The sequence below is a fragment of the Canis lupus genome, chromosome 20, assembly GCF_011100685.1.
Source record: "Canis lupus familiaris isolate Mischka breed German Shepherd chromosome 20, alternate assembly UU_Cfam_GSD_1.0, whole genome shotgun sequence".
NCBI classification, from domain to species: Eukaryota; Metazoa; Chordata; class Mammalia; order Carnivora; family Canidae; genus Canis; species Canis lupus.
Window position 1 is genome coordinate 56,314,134 of NC_049241.1, and position 17,305 is coordinate 56,331,438.

The window sequence follows — 17,305 nt, forward strand, 5'->3', positions numbered from 1 at the left end:
GGGCTGAACCCCTGGTGCCTCCTTGCCGTGTGGCCCTAAGCACGTACTTTAACGTCTGTGCCCGTGTCCCGTCTTGTCAGAGGGGGAGGAGGGAGAGGAAGATAACTTGATCCTTGGGTTGTCATGAGGATTCGATGAAATAACGTCCACAAAAATCGCGAGCACCGGACCCGGAACCCAAAAGGTGTCTAATAAACGTCAGGTGTTGGTTACACTGAAATGATGTGGGCGGGGGCCAGGGGCATGGGTGTCCCCCCCCAGGTTTGGGGGATTTAGAAGGGCCCAGAGTGAGCGTTCAACTGCGGCTCTGGCTCTGGCTGGCGTCCTCTGCCTCCAGGTCGTGCCAGGTCGGGGGGTTCAGGGGGGTTCCCAGAGCATCCCTGTTGTGTGGACTCCTCCTTTTCCGAAGGGGCTGGACTTCTCCCCCCAGGGTGTCTGGAAATTGGTGTGGGGGGGCCTTTTGTGGCTGTGACAAGCCCTGCCCCCTTTTATAGGGAGGCCCAGCCCGCAGTCTTGGGACAGCCCCCCAAAGCCAACAACTGCATCACTTCAGGCGCCCATAGTGGGATCCAGGGCCAGATTGCCCTCATCCTGGCCCAGCAGAGCCCCGACCTCCGGTGTGAGGACCCCAACCCGGGCTGACACCCCCACACTGGTGGAGCCCGTCAACCCTGACAACTCCAGGCCACTTTGGTTGAACCCCAGGCCTGGTTGACCCCACCCCCACTCCAGCCAAGCCCCCCCCACCCGCACCCCAGGTTGAGCCCCTCAGGGCTGGCTGACTGCTCACCCCTACTGAACCCCTCAACCAGGGGCTGAGCCCCCATCCAGCCTGAGCCCCTCCCCCTGCTGGGTCTTCACCCTGCAAAAGAAGCTCCTATGAGCGCCCTGTTTCCCGCTGCAGGGAGGGGCAGGACTGTGGGGGTTCGGGTGCAGGTAGCTGGGGGCCCCCCAAAACCCAGCTTCTGGGTCCAGATCTCATCCCGCCCACAAGGGGGCGCCAGAACCTCGCTGCTGGGGGTAGAAGCACCCAACCCCGCTGGGGATGTGCGGGGAGGGAATGTGTGGTCTGGGGGGGCCCTCGGACCCCCACCTCCGACTGTGGTCTGTTCCCGGCTGGGTGGGGCGTAGGGCCGCACACCTGTGTGCACTGCATGGCACTGTGCCTGGGTCCCTGTGTGCGCCTGTCGTTGTGCCTCAGTGTCCCCATCAGTGAGCCGGCTGTAATGGTCCCTCCTGGGTGGGTCTATTGTACGACGGCAGGAGCCTGCGCAGCCCAGAGCTTTGCTTGCCCATTGTAGGGTTCCCCCCATCGGGGGGGCTCGAGATGCTGGGGCAGGGTGACGGGCAAGGGCTCAAGGATCCCAGCCCCCCGAGAAGGGGAAGTGACAGCCCCTCACTCCTGTGATGCTCCCGAGCGCCACAGCCTCCCTCCCATTGGACTCCAGTGGCTGAGAAGCCCCCACGGCTGCCGGGGGGTGGGTGAGGGTGGGGGGAAGAACTGGACGCAGCGCTTGACACCCCTGCTGGACACCCCTGTGTGTCATCAGGGCCCAGGTGGGAGGGGTTCGGGGCCGGAAGCTGGGGCGGGAATAGGGGCTCTGCCCAGACAAGTGGGGAAGGCCTCCTGGATGAGTGGTGGTTAGAATGAAGTCAGGTCCTCCCTCTGCCCACAGGCCTCCAGGACTCCCAGCTCCTGGGGTGGGTGGGTGAAAGCCCGAGAAACCCTGCAGGACCCGCCCCATCCCCTCCCTGCCCTCCCCTCCTCCCCTGGTCCCTCACTCTTCTCCAGCCACACGGGCCTCCTGGCTGTTCCTTCAACATGCGAGGCCGGGGCCTAACCCCAGGGCCTTTGCACAGACCATGCCCCTGCCTGAAACACTCATCTTTCAGATGTTTCCCTTCTTCTATTCGTCTCTGGTTAAATGTTACCTCCTCCTGGGAGACCCACTCTCTTATCCTTTACTTTGCTTCACTTCTTTGGCACTTACCTCCTCTGATATATATTTTACAATTTTGAAATTTTATTTATTTATTTATTTATTTATTTTTTAAACTTTTTAAATTTATTTATGATAGTCACAGAGAGAGAGAGAGAGAGGCAGAGACACAGGCAGAGGGAGAAGCAGGCTCCATGCACCGGAAGCCAGACGTGGGATTCGATCCTGGATCCCCAGGATCGCGCCCTGGGCCAAAGGCAGGCGCCAAACCGCTGCGCCACCCAGGGATCCCCTGAAATTTTATTTTATTTTTTAAAAAGATTTTATTTATTTATTAATGAGAGACAGAGAGAGAGGCAGAGACACAGGCAGAGGGAGAAGTAGGCTCCATGCAGGGCGCCGGATGCGGGACTCAATTCCCGGACTGCAGGATCATGCCCTGGGCGGAAGGCAGGTGCTAAACCACTGAGCCACCCGGGCTGCCCTATTTTACACTTTTTTAAAAGAAAATATTGTATTTATTCCTGAGAGACACAGGGAGAGAGGCAGAGACACAGGCAGAAGGAGAAGCAGGCTCCTCACAGGGAGCCTGATACAGGACTCGATCCCAGGACCCTGGGATCACGGCCTGAGTCAATGGCAGATGCTCAGCCGCTGAGCCACCCAGGCGCCCCTGATATGTATTTTAGTTATTTCTACCGTTGACTATGCATCTCCCCAACTTGGGACTGTAAGCGCTATGAACGCTGGTTATTTGGGGCGTTTTATGTTCCTCGCTGGGTCCCCAGTACTTGTAGTGTGCAGATGCTCAGGAAATCTTTGCTGAATCGGAGTTTGCTAGGTGGAAAAGGAGAGGGAGAGCATTCTGTACATTTATGGGGCACCGACTGTGTGCCAGGCTCTGTCCTTGGAGCCAGAGGTGGGGCGTGGTGGGAGAGGTGGAAGTTACCATGGCGTTTGTTGATTGAAGTCCCTGCAGAGATCCTAAGCGGCTGGTGGGGGTGGAAGCTACTGGGGAAAGGTGGGGTGGCCACCTGGAGGAAGAGGATGTTGTTGTGGGGCCTCAAGGGTCTGCGGAGATTGGGGAGCCAGCGATGAGCAGCAGAATAGCAGGAGCCAAGGCTCAGGGGTGTGAAACAGCCCCTCGTGGGGTGGGCAGAGCACTGGAGCCACCAGGGGCACTGCAGGTGGGACCAGGCGGGACCCAGAGCTCACCGAGGTCAGTGTGTAAAGCAGGTCCCTCCCGTAGGCTCAGTGGATGTGGACATGGGGCCAGACCGCTATGTGTGTGGGGTCCCTGAGTGCCATGGGGGGTTACACAGCACCCCTGACCCCAGCCCTCAATGCCAGGAGCACCCCGTCAACAGATGTCTCCCGGGGACCCCAGAATCTCAGAGCACCTGCCTGCTCGCCCAGCAGCCGCCCCTCCCCTTCACTCAGGCACAGAACCACCCAAACAGCACAGAAAGGAGGACCCAGGACAGTCAGCGAGAGTCGAAGCATAGCTTGTTTAATTTTTATACATTTTTTTCTTCCTTCTTTTGTCTTTTTTTTTTTTTTTTTTGCTTTTTATTGAATCTTGTATGGAACCCCCCCTTGTTTCATTTTTTCTTTTTTCTTTTTTTTTTTTTTGCATAGGGAAACAAACAAACAAAATAATAACAGCCAGAGTCACTTTTCTGTAAATGGTAGGCGCATCTGCAAAAACCGAAATGACTGCATAATACACAAGGTTATGACCAGAGTATGCTGTGAGGGGGGTAGGCGGGCGAGCCGGGCAAGGGAGGAGTCCGGCTGGTCTACCACATGTCCCCTGTCCCTGTCCCGGAGGGGGAAGGGGGAGGGCGTGGGCAGCAGACCCAGCCTAGGCCTTCTCCCAACCTGGGTTCATGAGCATGGGTGTATGTGTGTGTATGTGTGTGATCCGGTGTGCGTGGCAAGCAGGAAGCAAGAGACAGAGTAAACTATTCTGGTAATATTAGTAAAATACAAAATAGAGGGGGACCTCAAAAAATATCTTGGAGGGAAAAGAAAATGAAGAGCAACATCACCAAAAAGTTTTTGGAAGGAAGGAAGGAAAGAAGGAAGGAAGGAAGGAAGGAAGGAAGGAAGGAAGGAAGGAAGGAAGGAAAAAAGGAAAGAGAAAAGAAACTCAAGAGTCAAGTGGGTCTCTCTCCTTCCTCCTGGCTGCCCCCTGCACTGGGCTCCATCCCTCAGACTCTCTCCTCTTCCCCCGTGTAGGGTCCTGGGGGTAGGAGGGCAGGAAGCTGGGGGCAGAGGCCAGGACCCCCAGATTTGAAGGGACTTTGGTTTTGGAGGCCTGGCTGGGACCCAAGATGGGAGGATGGGGTGTTGATGCATTTGGGGAATGGACTTTTGGGGTTTCCAACAGGAGGGGGCTGGGATAGCTCCCATTCCCCTTCCGTGGGTCCCCTTCTGGCCAGGAGGTGTGAATGGAGGGCCGTGGGGAGGGCAGCAGCTTGGGGGTGCATGACTTCCTCTCTGAGCCCTGACTCCTGTTAGATCCCACCTTCTCTTTCCTGAGGCCTGGGGGGGGGCCCTGGGGAACAGGGGAGGAGAACCCCAAAGCCACACCAGGAGACATGTGGAGGCACTGCTTGGGAAAAGTCTGTTTTGGTATCGCTGGCAACAAGTCCCGCTGGTACAGCTTTGGGTCTGTCTCCCTGCCTCACCTGGAGGGGGGTGTGGTGGGGGGGTGGGCCAGCGCCGGGGGCCCCATGCACTCTGAAACACTTAGGGATGGATGGATGGATGGATGAATGGGGGAGGCTGTCAGTTTAAGGTGGGACTCTCAGGTGTCCAAAGGGGCAGAAATGGGGAAAGATGGGAGGATGCGGAGGAAGCCGGATTTGAGGATGGATCTCTGGAACCTCTCTGCCAACACCCTCCAAAAAGAAAGTAGAAACCAGGGTCTCAGAGAGGGAATCCAGGTCAAAATAAAAAAGTAGCCACTGTATAACCTGTATTATGAGAAAAAAACTCCAAAATTATATATATATATATATGTATATATGTATGTGTGTGTGTGTCTGTGTGTATATAGTATAGCCCTACGTTGGAGGTCAAAGTACCGTGGGAGAAGTCAGAGTGGGGAGAGGGTCCTCAAGCTGCATCTTGCAGGGGGGCTGGAGTTCCTCCTAGCCCCAGGCTCCTAACTGGCTGCTGTCCCTGGGGACAGACAGCAGGTTCCAGAGCAGAGATGGGGGATGTGTGGGGCTGAGGCTGGAATTGTCTGCTGCTTGGGGGGTGCAGCCACCCCCCAGGTCGCCTTCGGGGTTCCTCTTGGGTCTGATTGTCTAGATCAGGGCGGGGATGGGTCTGAGCTCGGAACTTGACAAGAGGCTGAGCTGCGAACCCAGGCCTGGGGATCCCTGACCCCCTTCTCGGTGGATAGGGCCAGGTCTTCCTGCCCCTCTGCACCTCCTTTTCCACCCTGGTCATCCCACGCCCTCGTCCAAGAGAGGAGGGAGGGCAACTTGCATATATCTGGGAAGCCTCCCCGTTCTCTTCCACAGCATGGGGTGGGTGGGGGGCACCCAGGCTCAGACTGGGAGGGGGGCCTCCCATGGGGAAGGACGATGATGGATGGCGGGTGGCAGCAGGCGGGAGGGAAGGGGGTTTGAGAACAAGTTAGTTTCACGCCGGTAAAAAACAACGGGACACCCTGTGCCCCGCCTGGAGCCCAAACCGCAGACCTGGGGAAGGGGTCTGGATCCTGCTGCTTCTGCCAAATTCTGCCCGTGGCCTTTCCTCCAGGGGGAGTGGACGAGCCTAGGATGGCACTACCTACTCAGCAGCAGCAGCGCACAGCTCGGGGCGGGCTGTGGGCAGACCACATGGTCCCCCCAAGCCCTCGGGGAGGGGTCCTAGGTAGGCTGCTCCCCAGTTCTGGGGGGAAGAGAATAAAACTCAGAAATCTGCCCCATGGAAACTGACAGGCAGGGCCTTGGGCTCTCGGACCAAAGGACAGTTCTCAGGGGCAGCGACCTGCCCCCTGGGACGTGCTGAGGCATCTTTTTAAAAGACATGGGATGAGCGTAGGATGGTGGATGGAAGCCGGGTGGGCCCGCGAGGCTCCTCCCTGCTCTGGGGGGCGACCGTCTGCCCTGCCCGCCCTGTCCCCACAGGAGATGAGTGGGAGGCCGAGCTTGAAGAATCCAGCCCTCTGACACCCCGCTAACCGGCTGCTACTGTCTCAGCTTTGGTCGAGTCAAAAGCAAAGGAAATTGGGGAAAAAAAAAATAAAAACAAAACAAAACAAAAACAAACCAACAACAAAGAAAGAAAAAAACAGAAAGGGAACATGAAATCAAGGACAAGACAACAGCGAGAGCAGCCACCAGATGGAGGCCCGTGCCCAGGGGTCCCCGTCCTGGGCCGTCCGTGTGCCCGCGGGCGCCGGCTGGGCCTACGGCGGCTGCGCTCAGTCTCCAGGGACAGACAGACAGATATTGCATATATTGGGTTTGGCTTGTTTTCTGTTTGTTTCATCCCAGATAACCCCCCCCCCCCCCAGTCACAGCTGGAAGACAGAAGTGGGTGCTGGCGGCACGGAGGGGGCAGGAGGGGAGTGCCGTCCCAGGCCGGTCTCCAGGGAATGGGGGGGCGGAGGCGAGTCCTTTGGCAAGAAGGAAGGGGGGCCTGGGGGAGGGTTGGAGGGGAACCTGGGGAGGGGGGGCGGCAATGTGACCCTGAGCCAGAGGGACGCCAGCCTGCAGGAAAGGTGGGGTGGGGGTCTGGCTGTAGGCAGGATGGCCACCCCGTGGGGACACCACTGGCCCGGTGGCAGGACAAACCCCTGCACTGGGGTCAGGGCTCACCCCTGAGGTCTGTCCGCCGCTGTGGGCAGGGGCCTCGGAAGTGACCCTTCTGGAGCGCAGGGGTGGGGCTGGGGGCAGCAGAGCACCAGGGCGCACCCCCACTGCAGCAGGAGGTGGAGACAGAGCCAGGGGGTGGGCGTGGGGCAGACCATGGGGCGATTGTTCTGTGGATTGCTTTTTCTAGCGTGGGATTTTTCTTTTTTTTTAATTCTTTTTTTTCTTTTTTTCTCTTTTTTTACAAATAGAAATACATCCCTCTTCAATTTTTATTTTTTATTTCATGTCATTGTTTTGTCTTTTTGTTTTTTTTTTTTTAACTACACGAGCAGTGCATGCAGCTAACTGTGTGCGCTGATATTGTTTAAAGGTAATACTTATTTTCGGAAGGCAAGGCACATCATGTGGTAGAAAATTTCGTGCAAATTAGGAAACATGGAGTTTTTTTAAGGGTTTTTTTTTTGTATCTTTTTTTTTTTTTTTTTAAAGAGGAGGGGGTAGTGTCGGAGGGTTCGGGGAGGGCTGGGAGAGGGGGATAGAGCCAGGTATAATTTGCCATGCAGTATCAGCCGCGGCGAGCTGACAACAGGAGCCAGGTCACAGGAATCCCCGACTAAGCACCATGCAAAGTTAGGTAGCTGGGGGCTGCCAGGTGCCCCTCCCCTACCCCGCCTACCCGCACCCTAAGGTTCCATGGCTGAGAAGCTTCCGGATACCCCACCTGCACGACCCACCCCCCTCCTGCCCTCCCGGAGAGCGGCCCAGGCTTTGCTCCCCAACGGCCACCCAGTGGAGGGGGCCTTGGGGACAGACGGACGGACCAAGGGTTCTTGAATGCCTCTGGACAGTGGGAGGGGGGTTGGTGGGGAAGGGTCTTTCTCTATACGGTTGAGTGGGTTTGCCAACCCTCTCTGGGGCTGGTTTGGGAGGAAAGTCCAGTTTCTGGGTTGATGGGAGGAGGCTGGCCAGGCCTGGGGCACCGGGAGAGGGTCAGGAGGGCCAGGCTGAGAGCAGATGAGGCGGAGGCCCAGCCCAGGGCGATGGCTTTGGCCCAGGCTGGGGGATGGGGGGTCGCGGTGGGGAAGGTCTTCCCCAGGGCCAGGCGTGGAGGAGGCCAGTTGGGACTCAGATGGATGGGATGGGAGGGGTCCCTGTGTTCGGGCCTGGTGACCCTAGAACACCTAACACCCCCTCCCAGGGCCCCCACCCAAGATGGCCATCCTGGGGTGGGGGTGGGGATGGGGCCAGGGAGCCGGGGTTGGGGGGCACCCGGTGTCCCCAGCTTAGTGTTTTTGGAGCGGCTCAACGGAAAACATTTAGCAGACAGGAGGTCCCCCACATGGCCACAGGGGACACCCCAAGGCGCCAACCCCCCCCTCCCCCGGCCAGAACCCCCCCAACCCTCATCCGGGAGTGCACGGATGTGGCCGCCCGGCCTTCTTTCTTGGTGGGGGCCCAGCTGCGATGCACCTCCCTGGCTGCGCCCCACTTCGGCGGGGGAAGATGAAAGTGCAAACCGTGGTCCCCCTTTGGGCTGGGAAGCACCAGGGAGGGGGTGCCGCTCCAGGATGTAAGGCACTGGCAGAGGAGACGAGGGAGGGCCTGCTGGCTTCCCCAGATCCCACCCCCGTGCCCGAGCGCAGCAGGGCCCGAGGGAGCCCAGCTCTGCCCCTTGGGCCAACTGCAGGTGGGGGGTGTTCCCATCTCTCTAGCTCTGAGGGGAGCACAGCAATGAGGGTCGGCGACTGGAGGTGGCCGGGTTGTGGGAGGGAATGGAAGGGGCCCGCGGCCACTTCCCATTCCAGCTGGACAAAGGGGGGCGGGCGGTGGGAATCAGGCACTTAAACCACTCGCTCTCACCTCCCACCTCCGTGGGCTTCAGGGGGGGTCCTCCCCTCCCAGGGCGCGGGCGGACGGAGGCTCGGGCAGCTGTCCCCGCCTGGGGAGCTCCGAGTCTCTCCACCCCCCCAGCCCCTTCCTCGGAAAGTGCATTTCTTACAGTGTGTGCAACGTGGGTCCCTCCCCGGGGTGGGGTGTGGAGCAGGGCCAGCGGGGTGCGGTGTGGGGTGGCCTCCTGTGCCGCGGGGTGGAGCTGGGGGGTCAATTGCATAGAGACTTCTCCTCCCAAACAGGGCAGGCATGGGGCGGAAAGACCGAGTCCCGAGCAAGCCCAGCCGAGCGCGCACGCTTTGGGGCAGGCGGAGGTCCCGCGACCGCAGGACGCTCCTGAGAAAGTTCCTGCCACGCGTCCCAGTCCCCCTGGCGACACCCAGGGTCTCCCCACAACCCTCTTCTGCCCTCGTCGCTTCCCTGCCCACTCGGGCCTCCAGCGGCGGCGGCCTCGGCTGTCCTCGCCAGGCCCCCCCACCGTCCCCACGACACCTGCCTCCCCGCACGGTGGACACCGTGGCGGAGGCCTGGCTGACATCCCGGCAGTGGGGACCCAGGGAGAGGTGGCCGTGCTGGGTGTCCTGCCCCGTGAGGCCCGGGCAGGGGCACCGGGCCGCGCTCACCTGGTCCTGGGCGGAGGCGGGGAGCGGGCGCCTGCCCTTCCAGAGCAGCAGCCAGAGATGAGTAACAGGACGGCGCCCTGACCCTCGCGCGGCCTCGGAGCGGTGGCGGGGCCTGGCCTCTGGTCCAGCCGCGGCGACCCCACAGTCTGGGGGCTGCCGTCTTTACCTTTTGTCTTCTTGGTTGGGTGGGTTTGTTTTTATGGTGGTTTTTTTTTTTTCCGTTTGTCTTTTTTTTTCTTTTTTTTTGCCTTTTTTTTTTTTTTTTTCTTTTCTCTTTTTGCTTGTTTCCCTCCTGTGTGTATGTGTCTGTTTTGTCTTTTCGGCCAGGCTGGGAGTCGGCGGGGTGTTCTTGCTCGCTCTAACTTTCCACCGAAAACGTGGGCCGGGGGCCGGCTGGGCGACCCCCTGGGATTCCCGCGACGAAGGAGCAGGGCGTGGGACGAAATCTTTCTTATCCCAGATACCAGGACTGGGTGCCCGACGGGGACACACGGAGCGGGGTGGGGGGGAGAGAGAGAGAGACACACGGGGGTCAGGCTCCACCACTGACCGCGCTGGCCACTGCCCACACCCGCCTCCCTGGGACCCGTCTCCCCCGTCCCCCCAGCCCCAGGCGTGTCAGGACCTGCGAGAGGCCCCTGGCCCAGGCTGCCCTGGATGAAACTCGGGGTGCCCACGGACACCCGAGTTCTGGAGAAGCCTCGGGGAAACCTGTATACCACACGCAACTTCCGGTATATACTTATGCTAAAACAGGTATTTTTCAGACTTATTTTTATCTCTCGTTTATCTGGAACTTAAATCTGCTTGAGCATCCTTTGTTTACGACCAGCTCTCGGTGCCCTGAGTCTAAAAAAGGGGAGAGGATGTGGCTCCGCCCTGGGCTTCCCTCCACGTGCTGAAGCTCTAGGGAGCGCCGCCTCGTCCAGGCGCTGTGACCAGGGTCACAGGGTGACCAGGGCTGTCTGCTGTCATTCTTCAAACAAATGTTTTCCCATTTAATGACCCCCCCCAATTCTCCATAAAGGAGGGACGACGCCCCCGACTACCCCGTTTCAAAGCAAAGAAAACATGGGCCCAGAGAAGTCAAGTAATTGGCCTGAGTCCACCAGCGAAGGGGCGCCACGGCAGATTCCCAGCTCGGCAGCCCGGTTCCAACCCTTGTTCCCTGCCCGGGTCTGACCCCGGCCTGGCCCTCCAGGGGTCGCGACCTCTACTTCCCCCGGGGGGGTCCCGGGGCTCAGCCTCAGGGACAGCTCCAGCCTGGGTCTCCACGGGGAAGCCGGACAGGCCCTTCCCCTGGAAATGCATCTAACGGTCCACCTGTGTGGGGCCGGCCTGGGGACCCCCCCAGCCCTGCCGTAGGTCAGTTGTGCCCCTCCACCCAGGCCGCCGCGTGGGCCATCCCCACGGACTGGCGCCCTGCCTCCCAGCCCCCCACCTCCAGCCAAGTTCAAGTTCATCTTGGCCATTACCTCATGTCTGGTTTCTGTTGGCAACCAGACAGACTCTGGGCGTGACCCTCCCCCACGGTGGCCTCCCCTCGGCCCTTCCTCCCTCCTCCCTCCCAGGCCTCTGGTCCCAGTAACTTAACATCCTCCCCTTTGGCTGAGGGGGAGCCTGAGGTGCTGGGGTGGGGGTGGGGCACAAGGTCCGGGCTCTGGACTCTCCCTGGCCTGGCTGGAGCCACCAGTGTGGCGGTGGCAGGCGGCTTAACCCCTCTGGTCCTTAGCTCGAGTCACTCATCTGCTGGATGGGGGTCACGCGCCTCACCTCGGGCAGAAAGGATCCTGGTGTAAAATGCTCAGCCGGGGGGCTCCCATCACATGGGATGGGGCAGAGGTGTCAGCGCCCTCGGAGCCCACGCTGGGGGCCAAAGCGATGGGTGGCTGAGGACTGGGGGGTGCATGGGGAGATGGAGGTGGGTAATGGATGGGGGAGGGGCACGGAGGGGGGATGGGCATGGAGTGGGGCGGGGCGGGGCACTGATGGTGGGGAGGGATGATGGAGAGGATGTTGGTGGGGAGGGGCGCTGCTGGGGAAGGGGGGTATTGATGGGGGAGGTTTTTTTTTAAGATTTTATTTATTTATTCATGGGAGACACAGAGAGAAAGAGAGAGAAGCAGAGACCCAGGCAGAGGGAGAAGCAGGCTCCATGTGGGGAGCCTGACATGGGACTCGATCCCAGGACCCGCGGGTCATGCCCTGAGTTGAAGGCAGATGCTCAACTGCTGAGCCACCCAGGTGTCCCTGGGGGAGGAGATAGTGGTGGGGGAAGGGCACTGACATGAGGTGCGGCAGGTGGAGGGTGTGGGGAGGGAAAGCAGCTGTAGGCTGGGGGGCAGTTGAGGGGTGGGGGGCCAGGGGAACGCAAACCTCCCAGGAATAATGGAGGCGGAGGGCCTCCAGGAGGGGGGGCAGGGGTCTCATAGTGTCCTTCCTTCCCTTTAGGGTCTGCAGGGGGCTCTGACCCCACCAGAGAACCGGGGTGCCTTAGCCCAGCCGACCGCAGCGCTGCCAGGGGCATCCCCGAGAGCCGCCCTCCCCGCTCACGCAGGCTGGGGCCTCCCCACTCCCGCAACCCAGCCATCTCCCTTCCACGTCCACGTCCCCCACCCAGAAATTTCTTTCTCGTTTCCAGATCTGGCTGTGCCCCTCCCTCACGTCGAAGCCGTCCATGGCTCCCCATGGCCCTCAGGACACAGCCCACATTCCAGCTGTTTCTCTAGCACATCCAGCCTCTGTCAGGGCCAAGCCCCCTGCCTGGGCGCCCTTACCCTGCTCCTCTGTCGGGCAGTCTCTGTACCAGCTCCAGCCTCTCCCGACCCGGGCAGGGGGCTCGGTGCCCCTCCCTGAGCTGCCTCCACACCCGCCTGGGGCTCGCTGGCCAAGAGGGGGCCATGAGAGGTGTGCAGAAGCAAAGTCCTGCCCTGGCCTGCCTCAGTTTCCTTCCTCTCCCAGGACACCTGCTGTGGGGAGAGGGGCCCCATGGAGGGGTCAATAATGGGGAGGTGAGGCAGGGGCAGGGCCTCCTTCAGGTCACTGCGTGTCACCTCTGGGTTCTGGAGCAGTTAGGGCATTCCCAGCCTCCCGCTGGGGGTGGGCTGGGGGGTGGGCGCAGGAGAAGAAATGGATGGCTCCAGAGCACTGGGCAGTGGGCGCGTCCACGCTGGGACCCACAGAAGGTGCCGTGGGGTACCCCAGACCCAGAGTGGGGAGTCCTGGAGTCGCCCCAGCTTGCTGGGGGAGCCTGACCAAGAGACTCCTGTCTGGGCCCCGGCCGGAGCAAGGCCACGCACTCCTCCTCCCCGGGGGGGGGTTTGCAAGGGCACGTGGGCAGCCGCTCTGCCTTTTGGTGCCTTTCAGCTAAACTGGTCCCTGCAGGAGCACCCCCGGGAGGCGTCCAAGGCCAGAAGACGAGACAGGCGTTCCGTGTGTGAAGCAGCCGGTAAAGGCCAGGCCTCCCCAGAGCCCGCAGCCCCGTGAGCTGCCGGAGGGCCCCCAGCTGACTGGGTTTTAGCTGACGATGGGGGACGATGGGGGACGTGGCCAGCTCCCCAGCTCCTCCCCATCTCTGCCCACGGCCTTGGCTGCAAAAAACCTGCCCGCAGCTACCGGGGCGGGGGCGGGGCGCCGGCTGCAGCCCATGGGTCCCACAAACCCGCACTACAACCCCCCTCCCCAACACGCACCGCAGTGGGGAGCAGGGGCTCCAGGCCCCAGCCCCCGGCTGCCAACACGCTCCCAGGGCCAGCGTGCGGCCTGGACTCAGACCCCGACCCTGCGGGAAGCTGGCAGCCACGAGTCTTAGTTCTGGACCATCGGGGCTCTGCCCTCCGCTGCTGTGCGACCTCAGGCAACCCGCTCCTCCTCTCTGGGCCTCCTGCTCTTGTCCTCGGCCGCTCCCCCCCACCCCGGTGCTCAGCTGCAGTTCCGCGATGCCTCTGCTGCTCTGCTCTCCAGCATGGCGGGGGGGATACACATGCTCCACTGGGAGACCCCTCCCACCCCGGGGGGCGGGGGCCAGGGGCTGCCTCAGTTTCCCCACCTGCCCCTGGAGTCCTAGAGTCCACCACTACCCTCTGCCCCCTTTCTGGGGGGCGGGGCCAGGAGCTGCCTCAGTTTCCCCACCTGCCCCTGGAGTCCTAGAGTCCACCGCTACCCTCTGCCCCCTTTCTGGGGACGAAGGCTGGGGGCTGTAAGCTCGGGCTGACGTGCTGTGTGATCCTGGGCAAACCCCCTCGCCTCGGCGGGCCTCAGTCTTCCCATCGGTACAAATGGGCCTGGCATGGTAACAGGCCCGGCCTGGCAGCCGCTCTGCCGGGAGCGCCTCCCGCTGGGAAGCGGCAGGCAGGGTTGGCGGCCGTACCACCTCCCCGGCGCGGGCTCGAGGCCCTGGAAGGGTATGGGAAGCTGGCCCCCCTGCCACGTTCAGCGGCCACTGTGCCAGGGGTGCGGCTGGAGGGGTGGCACGGGACCGGCAGGCCGGCCTCTCCCTGCACACCCAGGCGGGCCCCTCTGCCCTGCCCCCCTCCCCCCCAGCCGGCCTCTCGGCCCCTACCTGTGCCTGATAAATGCCCGCTGGATCCCTTGGTCCTAATCCCACAAAGGAACGGTTTGCAGGGGACGTGCCGGGCGTAGAGTAGGCTGCAGGGACGAGAGAGACCGAGAGCCCGTTAGCGAGGGGGTGCGCGGGAGCACCCAGAGAGGGTGGCCGCTGCCCAGGGTCACACAGCCGGGCCTTCGCACCCAGCGCCCGACGCCTCCAAGCTTGCTGCGCCCCCCCGCCCCCCCGCCGATCCGGGCACCCCGGAAAGCCCACAGTGCCGGGCCCTGGGGTCACACAGGCGGGGCATCTGCTGAGAGGGAAGGCACGAGATGAAAGATTCATAACCAGAAACCGCCTGTGAATTATTCAGGAAGCTGCACTGCCTGCTCCGTCCTGCTCCGCGGCCCGCATCCCGCGCGGGGCGCCATGAATTATTGAGGGCGCTTTATTTATTAATTTTCCTCTTGCAGCTGCACGGGAGGGCCGGGTGTTCGCAGACACGCACGCGCAGGCACACACGCATTCACCTTTATGTTTACGTTTACAGTTAGGTCGTCGTCCCGCCAGTTCCGTCTTGTGGGCCAGTGAGGGATCCGCGGCCCGGGGCTGCCGGGGGTGGTGGGGAGGCCTCAGGCCGGCCGGGGGCGGCATCAGCCGGGGGGGGGGGTGCGTGGGGGGTGCGGGGGCCCTGGTAGGGGCGGGCAGTATGTGCTGTCATAACCCGGGCGTGGGGGGGTTCACAGGCCCCGACCCCACCAGCCTGCACAGGCCCCCATCTAGCAGACGTGATGACTCTTCCCATTTTACAGCCCAGCGAGCAGTGGCGGTGCCCCGTCCAGCGTCCTGGCTCCCTACCCTGCGCCTGGCGCGGCGCCCGTGTCCCCCCCACCCCGATCTAGCTCCTCGCCTGCTCCCCACCACCCGGCGCTCGGGGACCTGTGACCGTCCCATTCTACAGCTGAGAATCCGCAGGGACAGGATTCAAACCCAGTGCCTCACGCCGCAGAGAAAGCCCGTGTGCTCATGCAGCTGCCGCCCTGCGTCCTGGCCGGCCCCGGATGCGGGGGGCAGGGGTGTGCCTGCGGGGCAGGGAGCAGGCTGCCAGCACCCCCGCTCAGGTGCGGTGAGGAACCGCATTTGGGACAAAGGGAGAGGGATACCCAGCGTGTGAGGGGCAGACTGAGAGCCCAGGGTGGGGGGGCTGTCCCTGAGATCATCCACTTGGGGAGGCACCAACTGAGACGGCCTTGGGGGACACCTGGAGGCCGGCGGCCCAGAGTGAGGCGGCCTGGAGGATCGGGGACGGCCCACCCGAGCCTGCACCGGGTCCAGGGAGAGGCTGGAGCACCTGGGAGCCAAGTCCCAGACTGGGGGGGGAGGGTGCACGAGGGGCCCGCGAGCTGTCCTCTGGAAGCCATGTATCCAGCGGGTGGAAAGTTCTAGAAGACGAGGCAGTCAACTCAAGGCCTCCTAGGGTCAGGTGGGCAGGTGGGGACTGTCCCATTGACAGGCGTGGCCCAGCCGGGCTCACCAGCAGGAACACAGCCATCAGGCTTGCCTTTTTGCCAAGAACCCAGAACCCCGGGATTTTCACGTGACCTGTCCTGACTCTAAGACAACAGATTCTCATCTTCTACAGACAAAAGGCATCTGGGGGCTGCGCCTGCCCCCACGGCCACCAGTTTGAGGTCTTGACCTACTGCCACCTGCCCTTTGCACGGAGGAGGCTCGGAGGCCGGGAGCGGACACACGGGGACCCCAGACGCCCCCCTGGCCCTCGCCTGCCACTCCCTAAGGCTGCCTTGGCCCCACGTGGGCCCGACCACGTGGCCCCCCAGGCTTCTGTCTGGGGACCCACCAAACTCACCGGTACCAGGCAGGCCTGAGCCCCTGACCCCAGCAGTCGGGGAGGGGAGGGGAGGGGGCCCCTCAGGGACGCCCGCCCTGCCACGGGCACCGCTTCCCGAGTGCTTACAGGGCGAGGTCGGCGACGTGCTTCCTCCCTCGGAGGTGGGTTTGGTGGCAGGGGGGAGCGCCAGCCGCGGCAGCCCAGGGGGCGGGGGTGCCAGCATCTGAGCGGAAAGGCAGTGACTGGACATTTTGAGCTGACCACTTCCATTTAACTGGGAGGAACAGAGAGACAGGTGGTTAAGGCGGCGGGCGCCCCTCTGCCTCGGGCTGCTGTCCGCGTCCTGCGGGGGACGGCGGGCTTGGCGGGACCAGGGCGAGTCGGTGGGGCCGCTGACGCCCGCCCGCCTGTGGCAGCATCCCGGGGACCCTGCGTGTCCTCCTGAGGCCACTCTCTACCCGTCTGCTTTCCTTCCAGAGCCGTCACCTCATCCGAAACCGCAGCCGACCCCGGGGCGGGTCTGCACCCCCCTCACTCGCGATGGGGACGCGGCGTCCACCGCCTCGCCCGCGGCTCCAAGATGCAACAAGCTCCTCGCACCCAGAGGGCCAAGCTGCGGCCACAGGGCCACGTCTGATGCGGGGGAAGACGTGTGCTGTCAACTCCGACGCCCAGAAGGGCCTGACTTCTGACCCGGCTCCGAGCACTCGGGGCGCGGGGCGCGGACCTGCCGTCTAGAAACCACGTGAGACGGAGGCTGCCTGGTCGAGCAACCGCCCGGGGACGGCCGAGGGACGCGCCGGGGCCCCCGCGAGGTCACCCAGAGCCACGCGTGGGCCAAGAGGGGAGGCCCCAGCCCCCCAGACTCACCGGTCCAGGCTGCTGGCTGGCCGGGTCACAGGCCAGCGACACGAGATCTTTGAGCGGGTCCTGGGGGTTGAGGTGAGGCGGGTAGCGGATGGCCGTGTGCGGGAAGTAGGTGGAGGCCGTCTGGGGCAGGATGGACGTGGTGGGGAAGTGCAGCGCCGAGGAGGGGTGAGGGCTCCGGGCAATCCCTGCGGAGATGGGAGCGGCGGTGTGAGCGGCGGTGAGCGGCTCAGTCCCGATGGCACAGCGAGACCCAGCAGCCCCGTCACTGGGGCCCGGCTGTCCCCCGTACGCCGAACGGGCTGACCTGCACCACGAGCCCACCGGGGTCCCGTAGCACCCTCTTATTTTTTGTTCTTTGTTTCTTAAGTAGGCTCCACACCCAGCGTGGAGCCCAACGGGGGGCTTGAACTCACGACCCCGAGATGGAGACCTGAGCTGAGATCAAGAGTCAGATGCTCAACGGATGAGCCACCCCGGGGGAACCCGGGTTTTGTTTTTGGTTTTGAGAACAGGGTGACTCAGTGGCTCTCAGAGGTCACGTCCTCCGCCCCAGGCCACACAGCGAGGTGGTGGCAGACCTGGGGACAGTCTGGCCCCACAGCCCAACCCCAACCCGGGGCTCGGCTGGCTCTCTTTCCGGAGACAATGCACACGTCCCGTAGGCAATTCTAGCACATTCTTGGGACTGTGCAACCACCACTAGTTTCTTTTAGGACATTCTTATCCCGAAGAGCAACCCCATCCCC

At 62.3% G+C, this 17,305-nt stretch overlaps 1 protein-coding gene across 4 annotated transcripts in view; it reads right to left on the reverse strand.

Annotated features, from left to right (window-relative positions):
• Positions 1–7,019: 7,019 nt before the first annotated feature.
• The window catches only part of NFIC (nuclear factor I C), a 62,294-nt gene continuing 52,008 nt past the window's right edge, over positions 7,020–17,305 (reverse strand). For 2 of the 4 annotated variants that reach the window (XM_038567826.1, XM_038567825.1), the window contains exons 8-11: positions 16,560–16,744; positions 15,816–15,963; positions 13,853–13,938; positions 7,020–9,760 (exon numbers count right to left, since the gene is read on the reverse strand). In XM_038567826.1, coding sequence (XP_038423754.1) covers positions 9,743–9,760; positions 13,853–13,938; positions 15,816–15,963; positions 16,560–16,744 — 437 coding nt within the window. In that variant the 3' untranslated portion in view covers positions 7,020–9,742. The remainder of the gene's footprint in view (positions 9,761–13,852; positions 13,939–15,815; positions 15,964–16,559; positions 16,745–17,305) is intronic. The other 2 variants (XM_038567827.1, XM_038567828.1) reach the window with 2 other exon arrangements.